The sequence below is a fragment of the Prionailurus bengalensis genome, chromosome B3 (genome assembly GCF_016509475.1).
Source record: "Prionailurus bengalensis isolate Pbe53 chromosome B3, Fcat_Pben_1.1_paternal_pri, whole genome shotgun sequence".
In the NCBI taxonomy this organism is placed as follows: domain Eukaryota; kingdom Metazoa; phylum Chordata; class Mammalia; order Carnivora; family Felidae; genus Prionailurus; species Prionailurus bengalensis.
The window spans coordinates 29889790-29910247 of NC_057355.1; the positions used below are offsets into that span (position 1 = coordinate 29889790).

Here is a 20458-nt window from a genome sequence, read left to right on the forward strand (position 1 = left end):
ACCATATGTTTTCACTCTTATGTGAATCCTGAGAAACTTAACAGAAGACCATGGGGGAGCAGAAGGGAAAAAAAAGAAAGAGGTTAGAGAGGGAGGGAGCCAAAACATAAGAGACTCTTAAAAACTGAGAACAAACTGAGGGTTGATGGGGGGTGGGAGGCAGGGGAGGGCCGGTGATGGGTACTGAGGAGGGAACCTGTTGGCATGAGCACTGGGTGTTGTATGGAAACCAACTTGACAATAAATTTCATATTTAATAAAAAAAAAGAATTCTTACCCAAAATAAAAATATATAAATATTGCAGTTTTTACATTTAAATCTCAAGTCTAAATGAAATGAATTTTGATGCTTGATTTGAGGAACAGAAGATGGGTAATGCCATATACAGGGAATTTAAGGTTGTTTTCTATATCTAAAAGCTGCCTCAAGAAGCAAAGAGTATATATGCTGATAAGCGGTTAAGATAAAAAGAGATGTCCCAGTGATACTCTACATGGAAAACACAAAAGACTCCACCAATAAACTGTTAGAACTGTTACATGAATTCAGCAAAGTCGCAGGATATAAAATCAATGTACAGAAATCAGTTGCATTACTATACACCGATAACCAACAGAAAGAGAAGGAATCGATCCCCTTCACAATTGCATCAAAAATCATAAAATACCGGGGCGCCTGGGTGGCGCAGTCAGTTAAGCGTCCGACTTCAGCCAGGTCACGATCTCGCGGTCCGGGAGTTCGAGCCCCGCGTCAGGCTCTGGGCTGATGGCTCAGAGCCTGGAGCCTGCTTCCGATTCTGTGTCTCCTTCTCTCTCTGCCCCTCCCCCGTTCATGCTCTGTCTCTCTCTGTCCCAAAAATAAATAAACGTTGAAAAAAAAAAATTTAAAATTAAAAAAAAAAAAATCATAAAATACCAAGGAATAAACCTAACCAAAAAGGTAAAAGATCTATGTGCTGAAAACTATAAAGAGCTTATGAAACAAATTGAAGATATGAAATGGAAAAATATACCATGCTCATGGACTGGGAGAAAAATATTCTTAAAATGTTGACACTATAAGCAATCTATACATTCAATGCAACCCCTATTAAAATAATACCAATATTCTTCACAGAGCCAGAACAAACAATTCTAAAATGTGTATAGAACCAGTAAAGACCCCGAAGAGCCAAAGTAATATTGAAAAAGAAATCCAAAGCTGGAGGCATCACAATTCCAGACTTTAAGCTGTATTTCAAAGCTGGAATCATCAAAACAGTATGGTACTAGCACAGAAACAGACACATAGATCAATGGAACAGAATAGAAAACCCAGAAATGTACCCACAAACGTATGGCCAACTAATCTTCAACAAAGCAGGAAAGAATATCCAATGGAAAAAAGACAGTCTCTTCAGCAAATGGTGTTGGAAAAACTGGACAGTGGCATGCAGAAGAATGAACCTGGACCACTTTCTTACACCATACACAAAAATAAACTCAAAATGGATGAAAGACCTAAATATAAGACAGGAAACCATCAAAATCCCAGAGAAGAACACAGGCAACAACCTCTTTGACCTCGGCCACAGCAACTTCTTACTAGAATGTCTACAGAGGCAATGGAAACAAAAGCAAACATGAACTATTGGGACCTCATCAAGATAAAAAGCTTCTGCACAGTGAAGGAAACAATCAACAAAACTAAAAGGCAACTGACGGAATGAGAGAAAATATTTGTAAATGACATATCAGATAAAGGGTTAGTAGCCAAAAACCTATAAAGAACTTATCAAATTCAATACCCCCAAAACAAATAATCCAGTGAAGAAATGGGTAAGAGACATAGATACTTTTCCAAAGAAGAAATCAGATGGCTAACAGACACATGAAAATATGCTTAACATCACTCATCATTAGGAAAATCAAAACCACAAAGAGATACCACCTCACACCTGTCAGAATAGCTAAAATTAACAACTCAGGAAACAACAGATGTTGATGAGGAGGCAGAGAAAGGGAAGCACTTTTGCACTGCTAGTGGGAATGCAAACTGGTGGCACCACTCTGGAAAACAGTATAGAGGTTCCTTATAAATTAAAAATAGAGCTACTCTATGACCCCACAATTGCACTACAAGGTATTTATCCAAAGGATACAAAAATGCTGCTTTGAAGGGACACATGCACCCCAATGTTTACAGTAGCACTATCAACAATAACCAAATTATGGAAATAGCCCACATGTCCACTGTTTTATGAATGGATAAGGAAGATGTGGCATGCATATATATATATATGTGTATATATATATATATATATATATGTGTGTGTGTGTCTATGTATATACGTATATATATGTATATGTGTGTGTATATACATATATATATATATGTACACACACACACACACACACACACACACATACAGTTAAATCTTGGATTTTGCAAGTAACTTGTTCTATTGAGTGTTCAACAAGATGAGCAAAAAAAATTTTTTTTTTATTTTTTTTTAACGTTTATTTTTGAGACAGAGAGAGACAGAGCATGAAGGGGGGAGGGGCAGAGAGAGAAGGAGACACAGAATCGGAAGCAGGCTCCAGGCTCTAAGCCATTAGCCCAGAGCCCGACGCGGGGCTCAAACTCACGGACCGCAAGATCGTGACCTGAGCTGAAGTCGGACACTCAACCGACTGCGCCACCCAGGCGCCCCCAAAAATTTCTAATAAATTTTCACTTGATAAGCAGTTTTGTGATACAAGTATTATGGGATGCTGTATATCACATGATCAGAACTGGTTCTCTCCCTCTCCTGCTGTAGGATTGTGGGTTATTGTCGCCCATGCTCGAATGCTCAGTCTCAGGCTGCGGTGTTTAGCAGAAATCAGTGATTTTTCAGAACACTGGAAGGTGCCCAGAATTGGTACTAGTGTATTTTTTGTTACTTCAAGGACCTATGGACAGTCCTTTGTTTTTCCATATAAGAGTAAGCTTAGGAATGCTTTGCTTCATTCTAGGTCAGGCTGCCTGCATATATAGACCCTTTCCTCTGCTGCCTTATTGCCAGTTACATTAAATACCATATATGACAAGAGTTTATTCATACTGTACTGTCGTTAACATCCATGCAAGGGCGCACAATGGCTCCCATGCAGAAAAAGGTTGAAAAGAAAGGCAGTAAGAAGGAGGAAATGATTATGATAGAAGTTAAGAAAGAAATCAAGAAGCACAAACAAGGTATGCGACTGGCCAAAAGTACAAGATTTTGTAAGTCTGTGTCTGCATCTTGTCTGCAGAGGAGGAAGAAAAGAAGGCAGAAGAATTCCTCACTTCAAATGAGATTAAGGAGATGTGTAAAATGTGGGAAACAATGCAAAGTTTTGCAGAAAAGTACTACCCAAATAAGGCTGTTAGCAGTGCAAGCAATGAATCTGTTTAACAACAATGCAATGTCACATTTGCATGAAACCCTCAAAAGGAGGCAAAAGCAAGCATCATTGGATAGATTCCTTGTTAAAGTTGCATGAAAAGTAAAAGATTCCACTGAGCCAACAGATAGCATTGATTCCATTGATAGTGAAAGTCGTCCTACACAATAACCTTCCTCTTTCTTGTCTTCCTCACACCAGTTATGAAGGTTTTTGAAGGTAAATGCAGGTTAATTTATTTTTCTTTATATTTTGTATTTTATTATTTTGCATTATATTATAGTATTGCAATCATTTTTATATGAATATTTTTGGGCTGTGAAATGAAACATCTGTGGAGTTTTCATTATTTAAGGGGAAATTTGCTTTGATATACAAGTGCTTTGGATTACAAGCATGTTTCCGTAATGAATTATCCTCACAAACCAAGGTTTTACTGTACAATGGAATATTAGTGATCAAAAAGAATGAAATCTTGCCATTTGCAACAATGTGGATGGAACTAGGGTGTATTATGCTAGGCGAAATAAGATGAACATAGAGGAAGGGAAGGAAAAATAAGATAAAAACAGAGAGGCAAATGATAAGAAACTCTTAAATACAGAGAACAAACAGGGTTGATGGGAGAGTGGGGGAGAGGGGAAAATGGGTGATGGGCACTTGCTGGGATAAGCACTGGGTGTTATAAGTAAGTGATGAATCATAGGAATCTACCCCCAAAACCAAGAGCACACTGTACACTGTTATTTTAGCTAATTTAACAATAAATGATATTAAAAATAAATTTTAAAAAGAAATTTTAGGGGCGCCTGGGTGGCGCAGTCGGTTAAGCGTCCGACTTCAGCCAGGTCACGATCTCGCGGTCCGTGAGTTCGAGCCCCGTGTCGGGCTCTGGGCTGATGGCTCAGAGCCTGGAGCCTGTTTCCGATTCTGTGTCTCCCTCTCTCTCTGCCCCTCCCCCGTTCATGCTCTGTCTCTCTCTGTCCCAAAAATAAATAAACGTTGAAAAAAAAATTAAAAAAAAAAAATTTTAAAAAAAGGAAAGAAGAAAATAAAGATTTATTGCAAGGATATAAAATGTACAAGGTCAAGGACATCCAAGGTGGGAAAAAAACTAGAATCAAGACTCATGAGGATAAGACCAAGAAGAGAGAGGCTTTAAAGCAACACTCTGACGCTCTCAAAGTCCACATGATTTCTTGTTTCCTGATTCTCTGGGTATATCTTTTCCATTTTCTTGGAACCTGCTTTCTTCTGCTTATCTTCACAAAAACAATAGAGCCACCAATCCCAAATCAGCATGATGATCCCTTAACTTGGTTCAACCCAGTGAGGGAATGCACATCCCTTGCCCCCACAAATCTACTTACCTATTATCCAGGGTTAAGTGTGAAGTTGTTTGGTACAAACACAGACAACTAGGCTTGACTCACCCAGGGAGTGTGGGTAAATCAAGTACCAAAAACACCATATCAAAAACTTTCATTATGAGATACGCAGTCAGAGAAAGACAAATACCATATGATTTCACTCAAATGTGGAATTTAAGAAACAAAACAAAAGGGAAAAACAAAAAACAGACTCTTAACTGCAGAGAACAAACAATGGTCACCAGAGGTAAGGGCAGGGATGGGTGAAATAGGTAAAGGGGATTAAGATTACACTTATCTTGATGAGTACTAAATAATGTACAGAATTGTTGAATTGCTATATCGTACAGCTGAAACTAACATAACACTGTATGTTAACTACACACGAATTAAAAACAATTTTTTTTTTATTATGAGGAACAAAAATGTTAAAAAAATCAACACATCATGGTTTCCCTGAATTTGGTTTCCTGGGGATCAAGCCTTCCTGGACTTGTCTCTTGGGATACCTTTAGTCTCCTCATTCCTTCATGGGGCTGATACCTCAGGATAGGACAAAAAACATGTTCTGTACCGAATGATTCCACTTATAGAAACTGAACCACAGTTAAATCCAAGGGAAAGAGGAGCCTAGGCCTGTTTTCTCTGGGTAAAAAGGTACCATCGTAGCTTCAAGTGACTTGGTCCAGTTCACAATGGCTCAGTTTTCACTTATAAGCTTAACTGAGTAATAAATTGTTCTTCTGCCTTTGCACATAACCAAAATAATACTAAGTCTAGTTGATCATCTATCTCTGGAGTTATCTCTCAACTCTCCCTGTTGCTACTATTCCAGTCTGAATAGCCATAATCTATAATCTATACTGCTGCACTTCAACCTCCCCACACTGCAGCCACAAAGAATTTTAAAATCACAAATCTGACATGTCACTTCCTTAACTTAAAAAAAGTCTCAAGTTTGTATCATGTCTACAGAGCCCTACATAATCTGGTCCCAACCTACCTCTCTAGGTTCCTTTCATGCTATCTTCCCCTTGTTCTCTCCATTGCAGTCCTGCTAAACTGTAAATTCCCTGACTATACTGTGCTGTCTTCTACTTCCAGGATATCACATATACCCATCACCTCTACCCAGGATTACCCTTTTGTTCTCTCGTTGTCAAGCTAACACCTACTTGATACTTCTGCCTCACTTAAATATGTCCTCCTTGGGGAAGCTTTCCTGGATTCAGCAAAATGGATGATGGTGCTTTTTCTTATATTTCCCAAGTACCCTGTATTTCTTTTTGATGAATTTTGTGCACTGATAAGTATTTCACATCAATCTTTTCTGTGAATGCACTATCTATTTCTTAAGGGCAGGGACTGTGTCTGTTTCCTTCACAACAATAGTTCCAGAGTGTGGCACTTAGGACTCAAATGTTGTGTGGTTATTTCAAATTAAAGTTTCTCGAAACAGATTAACATAAGGGAAAAAAAACAGGGGGGGTGCAAACCATAAAACAGGCTCTTAACTCTATAGTTAAGAGGGTTGCTGGAGGGAAACATAGGCAGGGGAGTGGGTTAAATTGGTGATGGATATTAAGGAAGGCACTTGTGATGAGTACTAGGTATTACATGTAAGTGATGAATCACTAAATTCTAATTCTGAAACTATTATACTATATGTTAACTAAATGGAATTTAGGTAAAATTTTGAAGCAAACAAACAAAAAAATGAAGGTTTCTAAAGTAACTTTGATCTCTCATTACTCCCCTAATAAAAAATCATCAATTTTCCTCACTGAGTACTACATTAAGAAGAAACATGGAGAGACTGGGTGGTTCAGTCAGTTAAGTGTTAGACTTCAGCTCAGGTCATGATCTCATAGTTCACGGGTTCGAGCCCTGCATTGGGCTCTGTGCTGACGGCACAGAGTTGCTTGGGATTCTCTCCCTCCTTCTCTCTCTGCCCCTACCCTGCTTGCACACGCTCTCTCAAAATAAACTTAAATAAATATATAAGAAGAAATACTATAATTTTCCCTACATTACTTTCACTTCACACATGCTCTGCATTTTAATAGCTGTCTTAATTTTCTCTCTTCATCTAAAAGGCCAACCACTTGGGGCTTCTTGGTGGCTCAGTTAGTTACGTGTCCCACTCTTGATCTGGGCTCAGGTCATGATCTCACAATTTGAGCCCCTCAGCAGGCTCCACGCTATCAGCACTGATTGGGATTCTCTCTCTTTTCCTCTCTCTGCCCCTCCCCTGCTCACGCTCTGTCTCTCTCTCTCTCTCTCTCAAAATAAATAAACTTTAAAAAATAAAATAAAAGGCAAACCACTTGTTAAGATCCATCACATCTTTTAAACACTTCTGCATCCTGCATGAAATCCTTCCTCATCTATCCCCTACAAGAGAAATGACCCTGTCCTGTTCTGAACACCTGTAATAGCTTTTTTGTAATAATAAGCTCTATTTTATTCCACCCTTACACTACAAATTCATGAGAGTAGTCAATGTATCATATTCACCAATTAAATCTCTGTACTGGATAAAAGTGCTTTGCACTAGTAGGTACCCAATAAATATCTGTTACTGAACTGAGTAAGAAATACAGATCCCAACTTTTAGATTTTTACAAGTTTTAAGTTAAGCTTAGGTCAAGTTAACTGTCAACTTCAATGACTGCTTTTGAAATTGCTGGCTGCTATAGAGACCAAAGTTCATTACCTGCTTTGAGCATCTGTCTTCTCTAGCTTTTCCTGAAGTTGAATCCAGTCAATCAATGCTTTGAAATCTCTCACATAGTTATCCAGCATCATTAGCACCTCCTAGTTAAAACAAACAACATCATTAAACTCCATTCTGATACTGAAAAGTTTTAAGAAAAAACTTTAGACTGAAGTACTTAGGAATTAATAGTTTTTACATTATACTCCTCATTGAGAAAGTAGCAAAACCTACTGATTTAGTTTTTTTTATCTTGTTTTATTTTCATTCTCACTGTATGATAAGAAATTAGTAAAGCTGAGAGTCCAAAGACCAAGAGATGGTATTGATATTCTTTCTCAAGAACCACCTCCCATGACCATTCTTTTAATCTTTTTTATTATTAAGTTTAATAAACAGTAAAGTATAAATGTATATACAGATCATTTCAAAGCAAAGGCCCATGCATCCATCCACCCAGAACAATGCTAGTCTCTAGAAATTACCTGGTGTCTCCTCCCAATCATTACTCTGTCCTTGCTCTGAGGCAACCACTGCTTTGACTTGTAATAGTTTAATTTTTACCTGATTTTGAAATTCATATAAATGAAATTCATAGAGTATTAACATTTTGTGACTTCTTTCTTTACTTTGTTTACTAGGCTCATCCATGTTGCAGGATGAACCTGCAATTTATTTATTGCCATTGTCCAAGGTCACTTACTGAACAGTATTATATTGCATGCATATTTATTTACCCAATCTACAGCTGAAGAACATTGAGGTGATTTCCAAATTATATGCTGTTATTCATGTATGTCCTCTGCACATATGTATGCATTTCTATTGAGAACAAGCCCAAGAGAGGAAATACTGAGTCACAAGATGAGCATATGCTCTACTCCAGTATATAACACCAAACTGTTTTCCAAAGTGGTTGCCACTCTCACCAGCAGTGTATGAGCCCTCCTTACTCCACACCCTCAACTACACTTGGTATTGTCTGTTTGGGGTTTACTTTAACCTGAGCCACTCTCATTGGTGGTTATGTAATGGTTTCATTTTGGTTTCAAGATGGTTTTCTATGATTATTAATGATTTTCAGCCTTTTTTCATGCTTGTTAGCCATCCTCATTTTGTGAAGTGCCTATTCAAGACTCTTTGATGGGAAGGAATTCCTTCCATCTTTTGGATATGGGCCTTTTTTGGTTATACATGTTGCACACATATACTTGACTTTTTACTCTCCTAATGGAATAGAATGTTTTGATGAACATAAATCCTTAATTTTAAGGTAGTCTAACTTCTGACTCTTTTTTCTAAGACTGATACTATCTGCATCAATTTTAAGCAATTATTTTCCTACCACAGGTCAGGAAGATATTCTCCAATATTGTCTTTTAGAGCATGGAGTCTCTCCTCTGTTACACTGGTCTGTTTATCTATTTTTGTACCAATATCAACCTAACTTACACTGCTGTAACTCTAAAATAAAATGCAAAACCCAGTAGAGTAAATCCTCCAACTATATCTTTGACTAGGCTAATGCCAGCCCCTTGTTATTTCCATACAAATTTTAAAATCAGATTATCAACTTCCCAGGAAAAAAAAATTAAAAATACAATTTTAATTGTAATTGCATATATTCTATAAAACAACTAGATGAAAACTGACATTTTTATAATATTGTATCTTCTGGTCTATGAAGAAATATATATATATCTTATTTATACCTATATATACTTGTACCTTATTCAGTGTCTCTCAAAATGTATGATAGTTTCCTGTGTAGAGGTCTTGCACATTTTTTTTAGCTTTAGCCCTAAGAATAAATGGTAGCTACTTAACTTTTTTTTCATTTTCTGTTACCATTGATTTTTGTATCCAGCAACTTTAACTTACTCAATACATCTAATAATTTCTCTTTAGATTCTTTTGGATTTTCTAAATACATAAATATGAATATGTCATCTGTGAATAATGACATATTTATTTCTTCCTCTCCAAGTGTTATATATTTTATATGTTATTCTTGTCTTCCTGTGTTGGCCAGGATCTTAAGGACAATGTTGAATAGAAATAAAGATAGCAGACTTTGTCTCATTCCCAATTTCAGAAGGAAAGTTCTCAACATTTCACCATTAAGTATGATGTTTACATAGGTTCTTTGGAAGATTCTATTAGTAAAGATGTTCGTTCTCAGTTTGCTGAATTTCATCAAATATTTTTCCTAGGTCTACTGGGACAATCATATGATTTTCACCTTTATTCATCTAATTTGATAAATATTAATTTCATTCTCAAATGATAAAACCAACATTGCGGTACTGGAAAGAACCTAACTTGACTGTGATGTATTGTCCAGTATTTGAATAACCAGATTAATGTATCAATATTTGGTTTAGGATTTGTGCATCTGTATTATTAAGTGGTCTCTATTTTTATTTCTCCTGAGACCTTTGGTTATCAAGGTTATGCTGGCAGAGTTCTTTTTCTATGTTCTAGAAGAGTCTGTATAATACTGGCAATATTTTGCTCATTTTTTTTTTGGTTGAGATATGATTAACACGCCATAAAATTTACCATTTATAATTATACAATTCAGTCACTTTTAGTACATGCAGAGTTGTGCATCTATCCAATTCCAAAACATTGTCATCACCCCAAAAAGAAACCCAGTACCCATCAGCAGTCACTCCCCATTCTCTCCTCTTTCCAGCCCTTGGAAGCCACTACTCTACTTTCTGTCTCCATGGACTGGCCAGTTCTGGACATTTCAAATAAACAGTATCATACAGAATATGGCCTTTTGTGGCGAAATTCTTTCATTTAATGTTTTCTTTTTTTTCTGAATATATTTTTTTTTATATTTATTTTTGAGAGAGACAGAGACAGAATGCAAGTGGGTTAGGGACAGAGAGAGAGACACAGAATCCGAAGCAGGCTCCAGGCTCTGAGCTGTCAGCACAGAGCTTGACGTGGGGCTCGAACTTATGAACTGTGAGATCATGACCTGAACCGAAGTCGGACGCTCAACCGACTGAGCCACCCAGGCGCCGCTAATGTTTTCAAGATTCATCCATCTGGTACCATGTATCTGTACTCATTCTTTTTCGTGACTAAATAATTGCATAAACAAACACATTTTGCTTATTCATTTATCGGTTGATGGATACTTGGCTTGTTTCCACCTTTTGCCTATTAGAAATAATGCTGCTATGAATATTCACATCCAAGTTTTTCTATGAAAATATGTTTCTATTTCTCTTGGGTGTATACCTAGTAGTGGATTTACTAAGTTATATGGTAACTCTAAATTTAACATGAACTACCAAAATGTTTTCCACAACAGCTGCACCATTTTACATTCCTAGCAGCAATATACAGGCACACCTCATTTGACTTTGCTTCATTTTATTGCAGTTCACAGATATCATGTTTTTTTACAAATTGAAGGTTTGTAGCAACCCTGTGCTAAGTCTGTCTACACCATTTTTCCAACAGTGATTGCTCACTTCATGTCTCATGTTACATTTTGGTAATTCTTGTAATATTTCAAACTTTTTCATTACTATTATATTTGTTATGGTTACAATTCATTGAAACCTCAGATGATTGTTAGCAATTTTTAGCATAAAGCATTATTTAAGGCACATACATTGTTTCCTTAGACATGCTGCTATTGCACACTTAGACTACAGTATAAACATAACTTATATGTACTGGGAAACCAAAAAATTCATTGACTTGCTCTATTGTGGTATTTGCTTGATTGCAGTGGTCTGGAACTGAACCTGGAGGATGTCCAAGGTATGTCTGTATGAGGGCCAAATTCTTGACAACCTCAGCAGCACCTGCTATTTTCTGATTTGTTGAGTCTAGTCATCCTAACAAGTATAGTATTATTGTGGTTTTTATTTGCATTTCCCTGATGACTAAAGTTATTGAGCATATTTTCATGTGCTTATTGGACATATGCAAATCTTCTTTGAAGAAATGTCCATTCAAATTATTTGCCAATTTTTGGCCTAGGTTATTTGTCCTTTATATTTTTGAGCTGCAAGAGTTCTCTATATATTCTAAATATTAGACTGTTATAAGACACATGGCTTGAAAATATTTTCTCTCATTCTGTGGGGTGTCTTGTCAACTAACAGCATCCTGTAATACATATAAGTTTTTAATTTTAATGAAATTCTATTTATTTATTTTACCTTTGGTTGTGTTTTTGGTATCATATCTAAGAAACTGCTGCCAAGTCCAAGGTCACAAAGATTTACACCTATGTTTTCTTCAAAGAATTTCATAGTTTCAGTTTTTACATTTAGGTCTTTCATTTATTTTCAGTTATTTTTTTGTATATGGTGTCAGGTAAGGATCCAAATTCATTCTTTGTGTGTGGATATCTAGTTGATCCCAACACCATTTGTTGAAAAGACTATTCCTTTTCCATTAAATGATCTTGGCACCCTTATCAAAAATCAATGGTCACAGATGTGGATTTATTTCTGAACTCTCAATTCTCTTCCATTGATCTATAACTATCCTTATTCCAGTACCATGCTATTTTGATTACTGTAGCTTTGTAATGAGTTTTGAATTCTGAGTTTTGAAAAGAACTTTGTTCTTTTTCAAGATGGTTTTTGGCTATTCTGTGTCCCTTGCATTTCCATTCAGATTTTAGGATCACCTTGTCCACTTCTGCAAAAAAGGAGATCAGAATTTCAGTAGGGATTGAACCAAATCTATATATCATTTTGGGGACCATTGCCATCTTAATATTAAGTTTTCCAATCCACAAGTTCAGATATCTTCCTGTTTATTTAGGTCTTCTTTAATTTCTTTTAATGATGTTTTGTAGTTTTTAGTGTACAAGTCTTGAACGTCTTTGGTTAAATTTATTACTCAATGTTTCTTTTTTTTTTCTTTTTCATGCCATTATAATGGGACTGCTTTCTTAATCTCACTTTTTTATTGTGCATTACTAACATATAGAAACACAATTTTATGCACTGATCTTGTATTCTGCAACCCTTCTGAGTTTGTTTATTAGCTCTAATAATTTTATGTGTGTGAATGGATTCTATAGGGTTTTCTATATGTAGAACCAAGTCATCTGCAGATATAATTTTACTTCTTCCTTTCAATCTGGATGCTTTCTATTTCTTTATCTTGTCTAATTGCCCTGGCTAGAACCTCAAGTATAAGACTGAAAAGAAGCAGTGAGAATAGACATCAGTATTTTGTTCCTGTTATTAGCAGGGAAAGCTAATTTTTGTCTTTAGATAATTCAAGTTACATTACTGTAATACTACATTCTACATATTTGGCAAAGATTTTTTCTTCTTGGTACTGATTAGTCTTGCATACTAATGGCAATGAAAATGTATATAAGACTATAAAAATATAGGCCACTGAGATCCACTCCATTGCTCAGAAAGAAAAACTGATCCCAAGTATAAATATGTGTGTAGATAGTGGTTAATTGTCCAAAGTTGTCATTTAAAATGTATAAGACAAAGAAATTTAAAGTGTTCACTTTATCAGTCTCATACCATTCTCACCTTACTCACCTTACTATAGAGACATACCAGTCTCATTTTACTAGAAATGGCAACTTTCCATACTCCCAAAGATGACCATCAGAAAATACCAACCAACTATAAAAATGATCATTTGGTTTATAAATACATTACTTTTCCATAACTAAGTCTTACTTTCTAGTATTATTGTAACTCCAACCAACTATAAAAATGATCACTTGGATTATAAACATGTTACTTTTCCATAACTAAGCTTACTTTCTAGTATTCAGTGGAACTCAAAACCTCAAAAACACTTTTCACTTATGTTTTTTAAAATATAGATACACTTTGGAAATCAAACCCAAGATTGATTATGTATGCCAAATTAGCCACAAATAAAATACAGTACCAACCTCACATTAGTCATAAATGTTATATTCTAATTTAAAATACTCTTCTGAACAAAGAAGCATTGTTTATTTCCTTTCAAAGGTAATCCTTAGTGCCAAATCCCTGGTAATAGAAGTCTTCTACAATCAGGAAAAGGAAAACATTTTTTAATTTACTTGGCTTCCTTTTCTCAATTCTACGAATATAATTCAAATTCAGTTAAGTTCAACTTAAATCGCCTACATTAGGCACAGAAAGATGTAATTCAGAATAATTTATTTCAGAAGTTTTATGATTTCCCTTTTTGCTTAAAAAAAAGAAAAAAAGAAAAAAAAGAGAAAAAAACCCTCTAATGGGCAAGCATATAAGCAGCTACACTTCTGATACTAGTTGGCACAGAGAAAGTACATTTGGTGGCTTAAACAACCTATTTTAAGGAATGCTTAGCACAATGTTATCAGAAATGATCAGAGTGGTACCATGCAGCTGTAATCTGAGTCATGTTTTATGAACAGGGGAATACAAACAAGACACGCAGCTGGAGCAGCTTCTTAGTCACTGATGCACATCTTTCTCCCTACAGCTATGAAGGCCATTTTGTCAATCAGGATGAAACAGAACAAAAGTGGCTCTGAAAGTAATGTTATAGGCATTCAGATAACTACATATAGATATACAGCTAAAATTACCAATTAGTTTACCAATTGGCTGCAACGGGTTCGATTGGTTTGTAATTAATTCTAGTTACTGGCGCACAGAGCAGGATGGTTGGCGCCATCCCTTTGTCCTCCTGACACACAATACTAGTGCACAGGCCCTTGGGCCCAGGACATCAACACAGCCCTCCAATTCAGCTACAGGAATGTGCACAGTGGTGTGCCCCTGTGGTGATAAAGGGATGGAAACATGCATCACATGAGAAGTCAGTGATAAAGGGAACCTTATAAGAAAGAGCTTTACCAAAAGTGAAACAAGTTTTTTAAAAGCATTATTTTTAAGAACAATAGTTTAAAAAATTTTTTAAAAGCTACAAATAGAATAAATAGTTCAAAAGAGAAATCATTGGAAAGAAAAATGGCAAGTAAACCACTTTCAAAACTAACAGTATCATTCACAGTAGTCTTCAACCTTTAATCATTCATTTCTTTCAAATACTTCCCCTTAATTTTCTATATAAGCAGCCTAGTAAAAAAAAAATACAAAACATATTCAATGAATGAACACTTATAAATGAAAATCTGCTAATGGAAACCACTCTCCTTTAATTTAATTTTTACCAGGTTCTTTGTGGATAAATAAAATTTGCAGTTGCCTGGGTAATGATACAAATATTCTACTGCAGTGGCTAATTTTTATCTCAACTCATTTACAAGCTGGCTTGATTAGACATTTTCTCTTATGGTACTCCTACTAACAAAACTCAAGAGACCTACTGCAGCTAAGAATAAGTAAACAATGATACTAAAAAATAATTTGTCATGGGGAACCTGGGTGGCTCAGTTAGTTAAGCATCCAATTTCAGCTTAGGTCATGATCTCACAGTTTGTGAGTTCAAGCCCCACAGTGGGCTCTATGCTACCAGTGCAAACCCACTTTGGATCCTCTGTCTCCTTCGCTCTCTGTCCCTACCCCACTCAAGCTCTCTCATTCTCTCTCAAAAATAAGTATTTTTAGAAAACTGTCGTATACACTGTATGCTAGCCAACTTGACATAATCTTAAAAAAAAAATTGTTGCAAGTCTCAAAATAACATACTCAAATTCCCCACTGATGCCTGCAAGTTTACCTAAACACCTGCTTAAGGCATTTCTTTTGCCAAACTATTCTCCCAATACCAAACTAAATGCTTATATTCAGGCTGAAGGTCCTCAGCACTCATTTATACCAAGCTCCTTGTTTATAGAGACAAAGGTAGAAAAAGGTTTGGTGATTTCTTCCAAAGTCCTACAACTAGCTTAGAGGAAACATGGAAATCACGACTATTCCTCACTTTCCTTGCAAAGGACAGTACAAATACCATGCGCAAAACTCTCCCACAATCCTACAACCCAAAGTCACCTCTCCAGCTATGATATTACCAAGTATAATAACTAATGTCAATACATAGACTAAACTCCTAAGTGCTATTCCTGAACCTGAAAGGGAAAAAACACTTTTCTCCCTCATGCCATTTATTGTTATAAATAAATGGTTATTGTTATAACACATCTCACATCCTAAGAGAAAAACACCATGACTTTTTCTAAAATTTTAACTCCCACTGAGTCACCATGCATGGAAGAGCAAAATCTATTTCAAAGGCATAAACGGACTCTTTCTCTTCATCAATCAAATCTCAAATACTTTTAGTGATCCAGAGGAATAATAGAACAGAACTATAACCTTTGCTATACATCTTGTGTCTGGACACCAAGATCTATGTTCTGTGTTGACTCATTATCTGGTAAATTTCTGTCATTTCAACATAACAGTAGAAAATAACTGAAAAAATTAAAAAAAACAGAAACGCTCGATGAAAAATATCAATAACCCAAGATAATATCCACAGCAGGAATGGCACAGATATTCCTTTCTAAAAGAAAGTCCTTAAATACATTTTTATAAAATCTTTGATGTTTATATCAATAGGATGTGTTTGATCAAAAACAGTTTTGTTATAGTTATAACTTTTTCAGGCTCATGAATAGCACCCAAAACAGTGCAAGCAGTAATAAATATTCAGTAAACAGTTGTTGCATGAAAGATAAGTCCAGAACTAAAGGTTAGTTCTGCTAGTAATTCATTACATAATGTCAGACAGATCACTTAGTTTTTCAGTTTCCTATGGGTAAAATAAGAAGGCTGGATTATATAATTTCTAAAATTATATTCAGATATGATTTATGATACTATTTCACATTCTGTGATATTTTTGTTTCTAATACAAATCATATGTACATTTTAAATTCTTTTTTTCTAACAAAACTAAATTTTAATATGTCTGTTTGTATTTCTTGATTTTTTAAATGTGAAGTTTTACAAAAAAAAAAAAATACTCTAATTATAAGTAGGAAATAAGGGGCACCTGGCTGGTTCAGTCAGTAGAGCATCCAACACTTGATCTCAGGGTCATGAGTTCAAGCCCCATGTTGGGCATGGAGCCGCCTTAAAAAAAAATTTTTTTTTTATGATTAAAAAAATAAACAGGAAACAAGAACTGTACCTTTTACGGAAACTGTTCTATTTCCAAGAATCCTTATAAATTCATCCTTTGATACTTATGAAACTCAACTGTTTTTAAAAATTTCATGCTCTATGGTGAGTGTAACTGAATTACAAAATCAGTATTGGGGTAGCGGTTAAATGAAGTATAATTATTTTAAAGTTTTTAAGCCTATAACTACAAAAAATATTTCTGAGACAAATAACTTAATTCTAAAACAAAAACATGATACCTTAAAAATAAGGTAATTGCCAAGGAAAGACTGTATAAATATTTTGTAGGCCCTGTACATTTTTACTAGAGTATCACAAATTAGATTTAAGACTCATTTATTAAATTTTTACTGTATGTACCCAGAGTGTAGTAGAAACAAAAAAAGCAGATGACATGGTCTTCATTAAAGATGCTTCCAATCTTATTAAAAATATTAAAAATACCAAACACTTCTACTTAAGAAATGGATCATGACCAAATTTCATGAAATTACCATGAAATCTGCCTTATTTGTTCATGACTAAGAACAATTATATCTGTAAACTCCCCCAAATCGTTCAATTTCACTTATTTATTATTTTATTGGAGGATAATTGGTAAATTAATATGGTAAATTATGCTACTTCATTCTTTCACTATCACCTAATGAAATGAAGAGCACACTGTCATAAAGACTTCAGTCCCATAATCGATAATTACAGCATTCCAACTAAATTGAAATAGCTTACAGGAATGTTCACCTAAGAAGTTAGTGTATATAACAACTAAGAGAACTACACATATCAGCCATATGAGAGCTAATTATTATATTTCTGATATTGTTATCATTATCAATGCACTTTGTAATTTGAGCTCACTGGCAGCACATCTTCATGGATTACTTTTGCAAACCATCATTTCCATGACTGTGCCTCTATTAAATATTTAAAAACAGTGAGGAAAAGAGGAATGGGTGTAGAGCAACTACATGACAGTGTAGCTAGATCCCACTCAAATGACTGTCTCATCCTCTTCTGAAGGGGAAATAAGAAGCCTCTTGCTAAAGAACACTGGACAGAATTTCCTGGGATACAATTTTATAAAAATCCATTTCCTAAAGATTTCTCTCTCTGTTTCCTAACACCATCAGCTCAAATTCCTTGATGTGCCCACAGTGACGAATAAATTCCTATTAAATAGTTTTCACCAAAGAAACAAAACTTCACCAAAAAAATAAAACTCAGCAAACATTAGGAATTCAAGGTTTACCTTCTTAACGTTCTTGCCTTGTTTTATTCAGTCTTCCTATTTTATAATTGCAATATAGTTAATTTTTTATGGGAATCATGGAAAGATAAGGAAATGTTCACCTAATTTAATTGTGACAAGAGTCATTCCAAAAAGAAGCCCAAGTCAGAAATGCAGCAGAGCAGGTTTATAGGTATTGAAGCCTGTTATTGGAAGGCATTGTCAGAATACCAGGAAATAAGAAATGAGCAAAACCTTGACAGGATTCATGGAGGGGATGAGAGCAAGTGAACAGGATTCAAGATGAGGCAGTTTATAGACAGGCTGAAGCCACAAGCATGGTTAGAAAGAGACTGAGAATTTGGAGATCTAACATGTTGCCACAATCAAAAGTTGTGACTAAATTCTTGGCACCATGGAATAGAGAAGACAAAAACAGGGGCATTTCTAATGGGTCTCATCATCTTGACAGGAGACTAGATAACTAAGCCTTTCCTGAGATGGCTAGCTAAGATAGCCCTTTTTAACTTTTCAGAGAGAGAGTTAAATTTCCAAGTCTGTAACATCATCCCTCTATTATGCTTTATCATCCATGTTTCTCATCCAGGGTGTAAGTAGAATAGATTAATCAAGAATCTGTGATACATCCTTTTCAGGTAACAATCATCCTTAAGAATTTCATGAAAATTATGGACCTCCTACCCAAAACAACATACATGAACAAAATAATTTCAATACCTACAGATGATTTACGAACACAGGTCTAAGAATTCAAGGTTAAGAATCCCTACTCTAGACATTCTCCAAGATACAACACACATTAGGACACACATAGTAAGTCTCCATTTAAAAAGATGGCTTAAAAAGATGGACATCATACAAGGTATCTTCTCCAACCAAAGCAGAATAAAGATAACTGATAACAAAGTTAAAACTAGAAAATTCACAAATTTGTTGAATTTAAACAATAAATTGGTCAAGAAAAATATCACAAGAGGTAACAGAAAACAGAGACAAATGAAAATAACAATACAACAGATTAAAACTTAGGAGACATATCTAAAGCAGTACTCAGAGGGAAATTTATAGCTATAAATGTTTACATAAAAAACTAGAAGGATATCAAATCAAAAACCTAACTTTACAACTTAAGAAGCTAAAAAATAACAAACTAAATCCAAAGCTAGCAGAAAGAAATAAAAAGTATAGCATTAACAAATTAGAGAGAGAAAGAATTTCAGAGAAAAGAAGAGGAGGTTGGAGGTGTAGGACGCTGGGCTCACCTCATCCTCCTGATTGCTTAGATTCCACCCACATCTGCCTATATAACTCAGAAAAACACCAGAACGGACTCTCCAGAGCCAAGCATGAACAAGAGGCCCACAGAAGAGGGTAGCAAGGGCAGAGAGGCGGTGCATGCTACACGGACTGGCAGGAAAGAGCCAGGGCGGCAGAGGGGCAGCCCACTCTGCAAGGCAGAGCTCCCAAAGTCTGGCTTGCAAAAGCGGAGAGGCCGGACTGCTGAGTTCTAACAGCCACCGGGACTTAACATCTGGAATGTTAAACTCAACACCTCTACTCTCTGAGAGTGGGGAGGGCAAGAGGATGCTGGGAGGGAGAGTTGTTGAGTCCCAGAAGGACAGAGCTCAGCTCAGCGGGGGAACAAAGGCACTGGCAAGTACCATTTCCCTCTCCCATCCCCCAGCCGAAAGTCCACAGGGAACCAGTTCCCATCACCATTTGCTTGCACCTCGCAAATACCCAATGCGGTGCTTCTGTGGATACATCCCTCCTAGGGGCCAGCCTCCCTCCTGGTGCTTCGGGACCCTCCCGCAGGGGACCACCTACGGCAAAGCAAGCTAAGCCTGCCCCTCCAGCCACAGTGCACCTTGCAGATCCACCCTGTCTAATACACCCTTGGCCAGATCCCATTAAAGAAGCACCACAAGCCTTGCAGTATGCAAGCAACCCAGACAGGGGCCACACCACTCCACAGTGAGTCCTGCCCCTAAGAGAGGGGAAGATAAGGTACACACCAGTCTGGCAAGTTACTCTGGAGAGCACAGTGAAAGTTACCAACAAGACAAGTTACTCTGGAGAGCACAGTGGAAGTGCCCTGCAGTTTGGAGATACCGCAGGGACTACCCAAAATGAAGAAACAGAAGAATTCACCTCAAAAGGAACTCCAGGAAGTAGCAACAACTAACGAATTGATCAAAAATGATGTAAGCAATATAATGGAACAAGAATTTAAAATAATAGTCATAAAATTAATTGCTGGGCTTGAAAAAAACATAAAGGAGAGCAGAGAATCTATTGCCACAGAGATAAAGGGACTAAGATATAGTTAGGAGGAGCTAAAAAATGCTATAAATGAGGTGCAAAATAAAATGGAGGTGGCCATAGCACGGATTGAAGAGGCAGAGGAGAGAAGGTGAATTAGAAGATAAAATTATGGAAAAAGAGGAAGCTAAGAAAAAGAGAAATAAAAAATCCAGGAGTATGAGGGGAGAATTAGAGAACTAAGTGATGAAATCAAATGGAACAACAACCCTATCAAATGAATTCCAGAAGAAGAAGAGAGAAAAAGGGGCTGAAGGTGTACTTGAAGAAATCATAGCTGAGAACTTCCCTGATCTGGGGAAGG

The 20458-nt window shown here is 36.1% G+C and overlaps 1 protein-coding gene across 3 annotated transcripts in view; it reads right to left on the minus strand.

Annotated features, from left to right (window-relative positions):
* Positions 1-20458, minus strand: part of SCAPER (S-phase cyclin A associated protein in the ER) — a 535605-nt gene that overhangs the window by 438980 nt on the left and 76167 nt on the right. For all 3 annotated transcript variants that reach the window (XM_043554938.1, XM_043554936.1, XM_043554937.1), the window contains exon 6: positions 7495-7595. In XM_043554938.1, coding sequence (XP_043410873.1) covers positions 7495-7595 — 101 coding nt within the window. The remainder of the gene's footprint in view (positions 1-7494; positions 7596-20458) is intronic.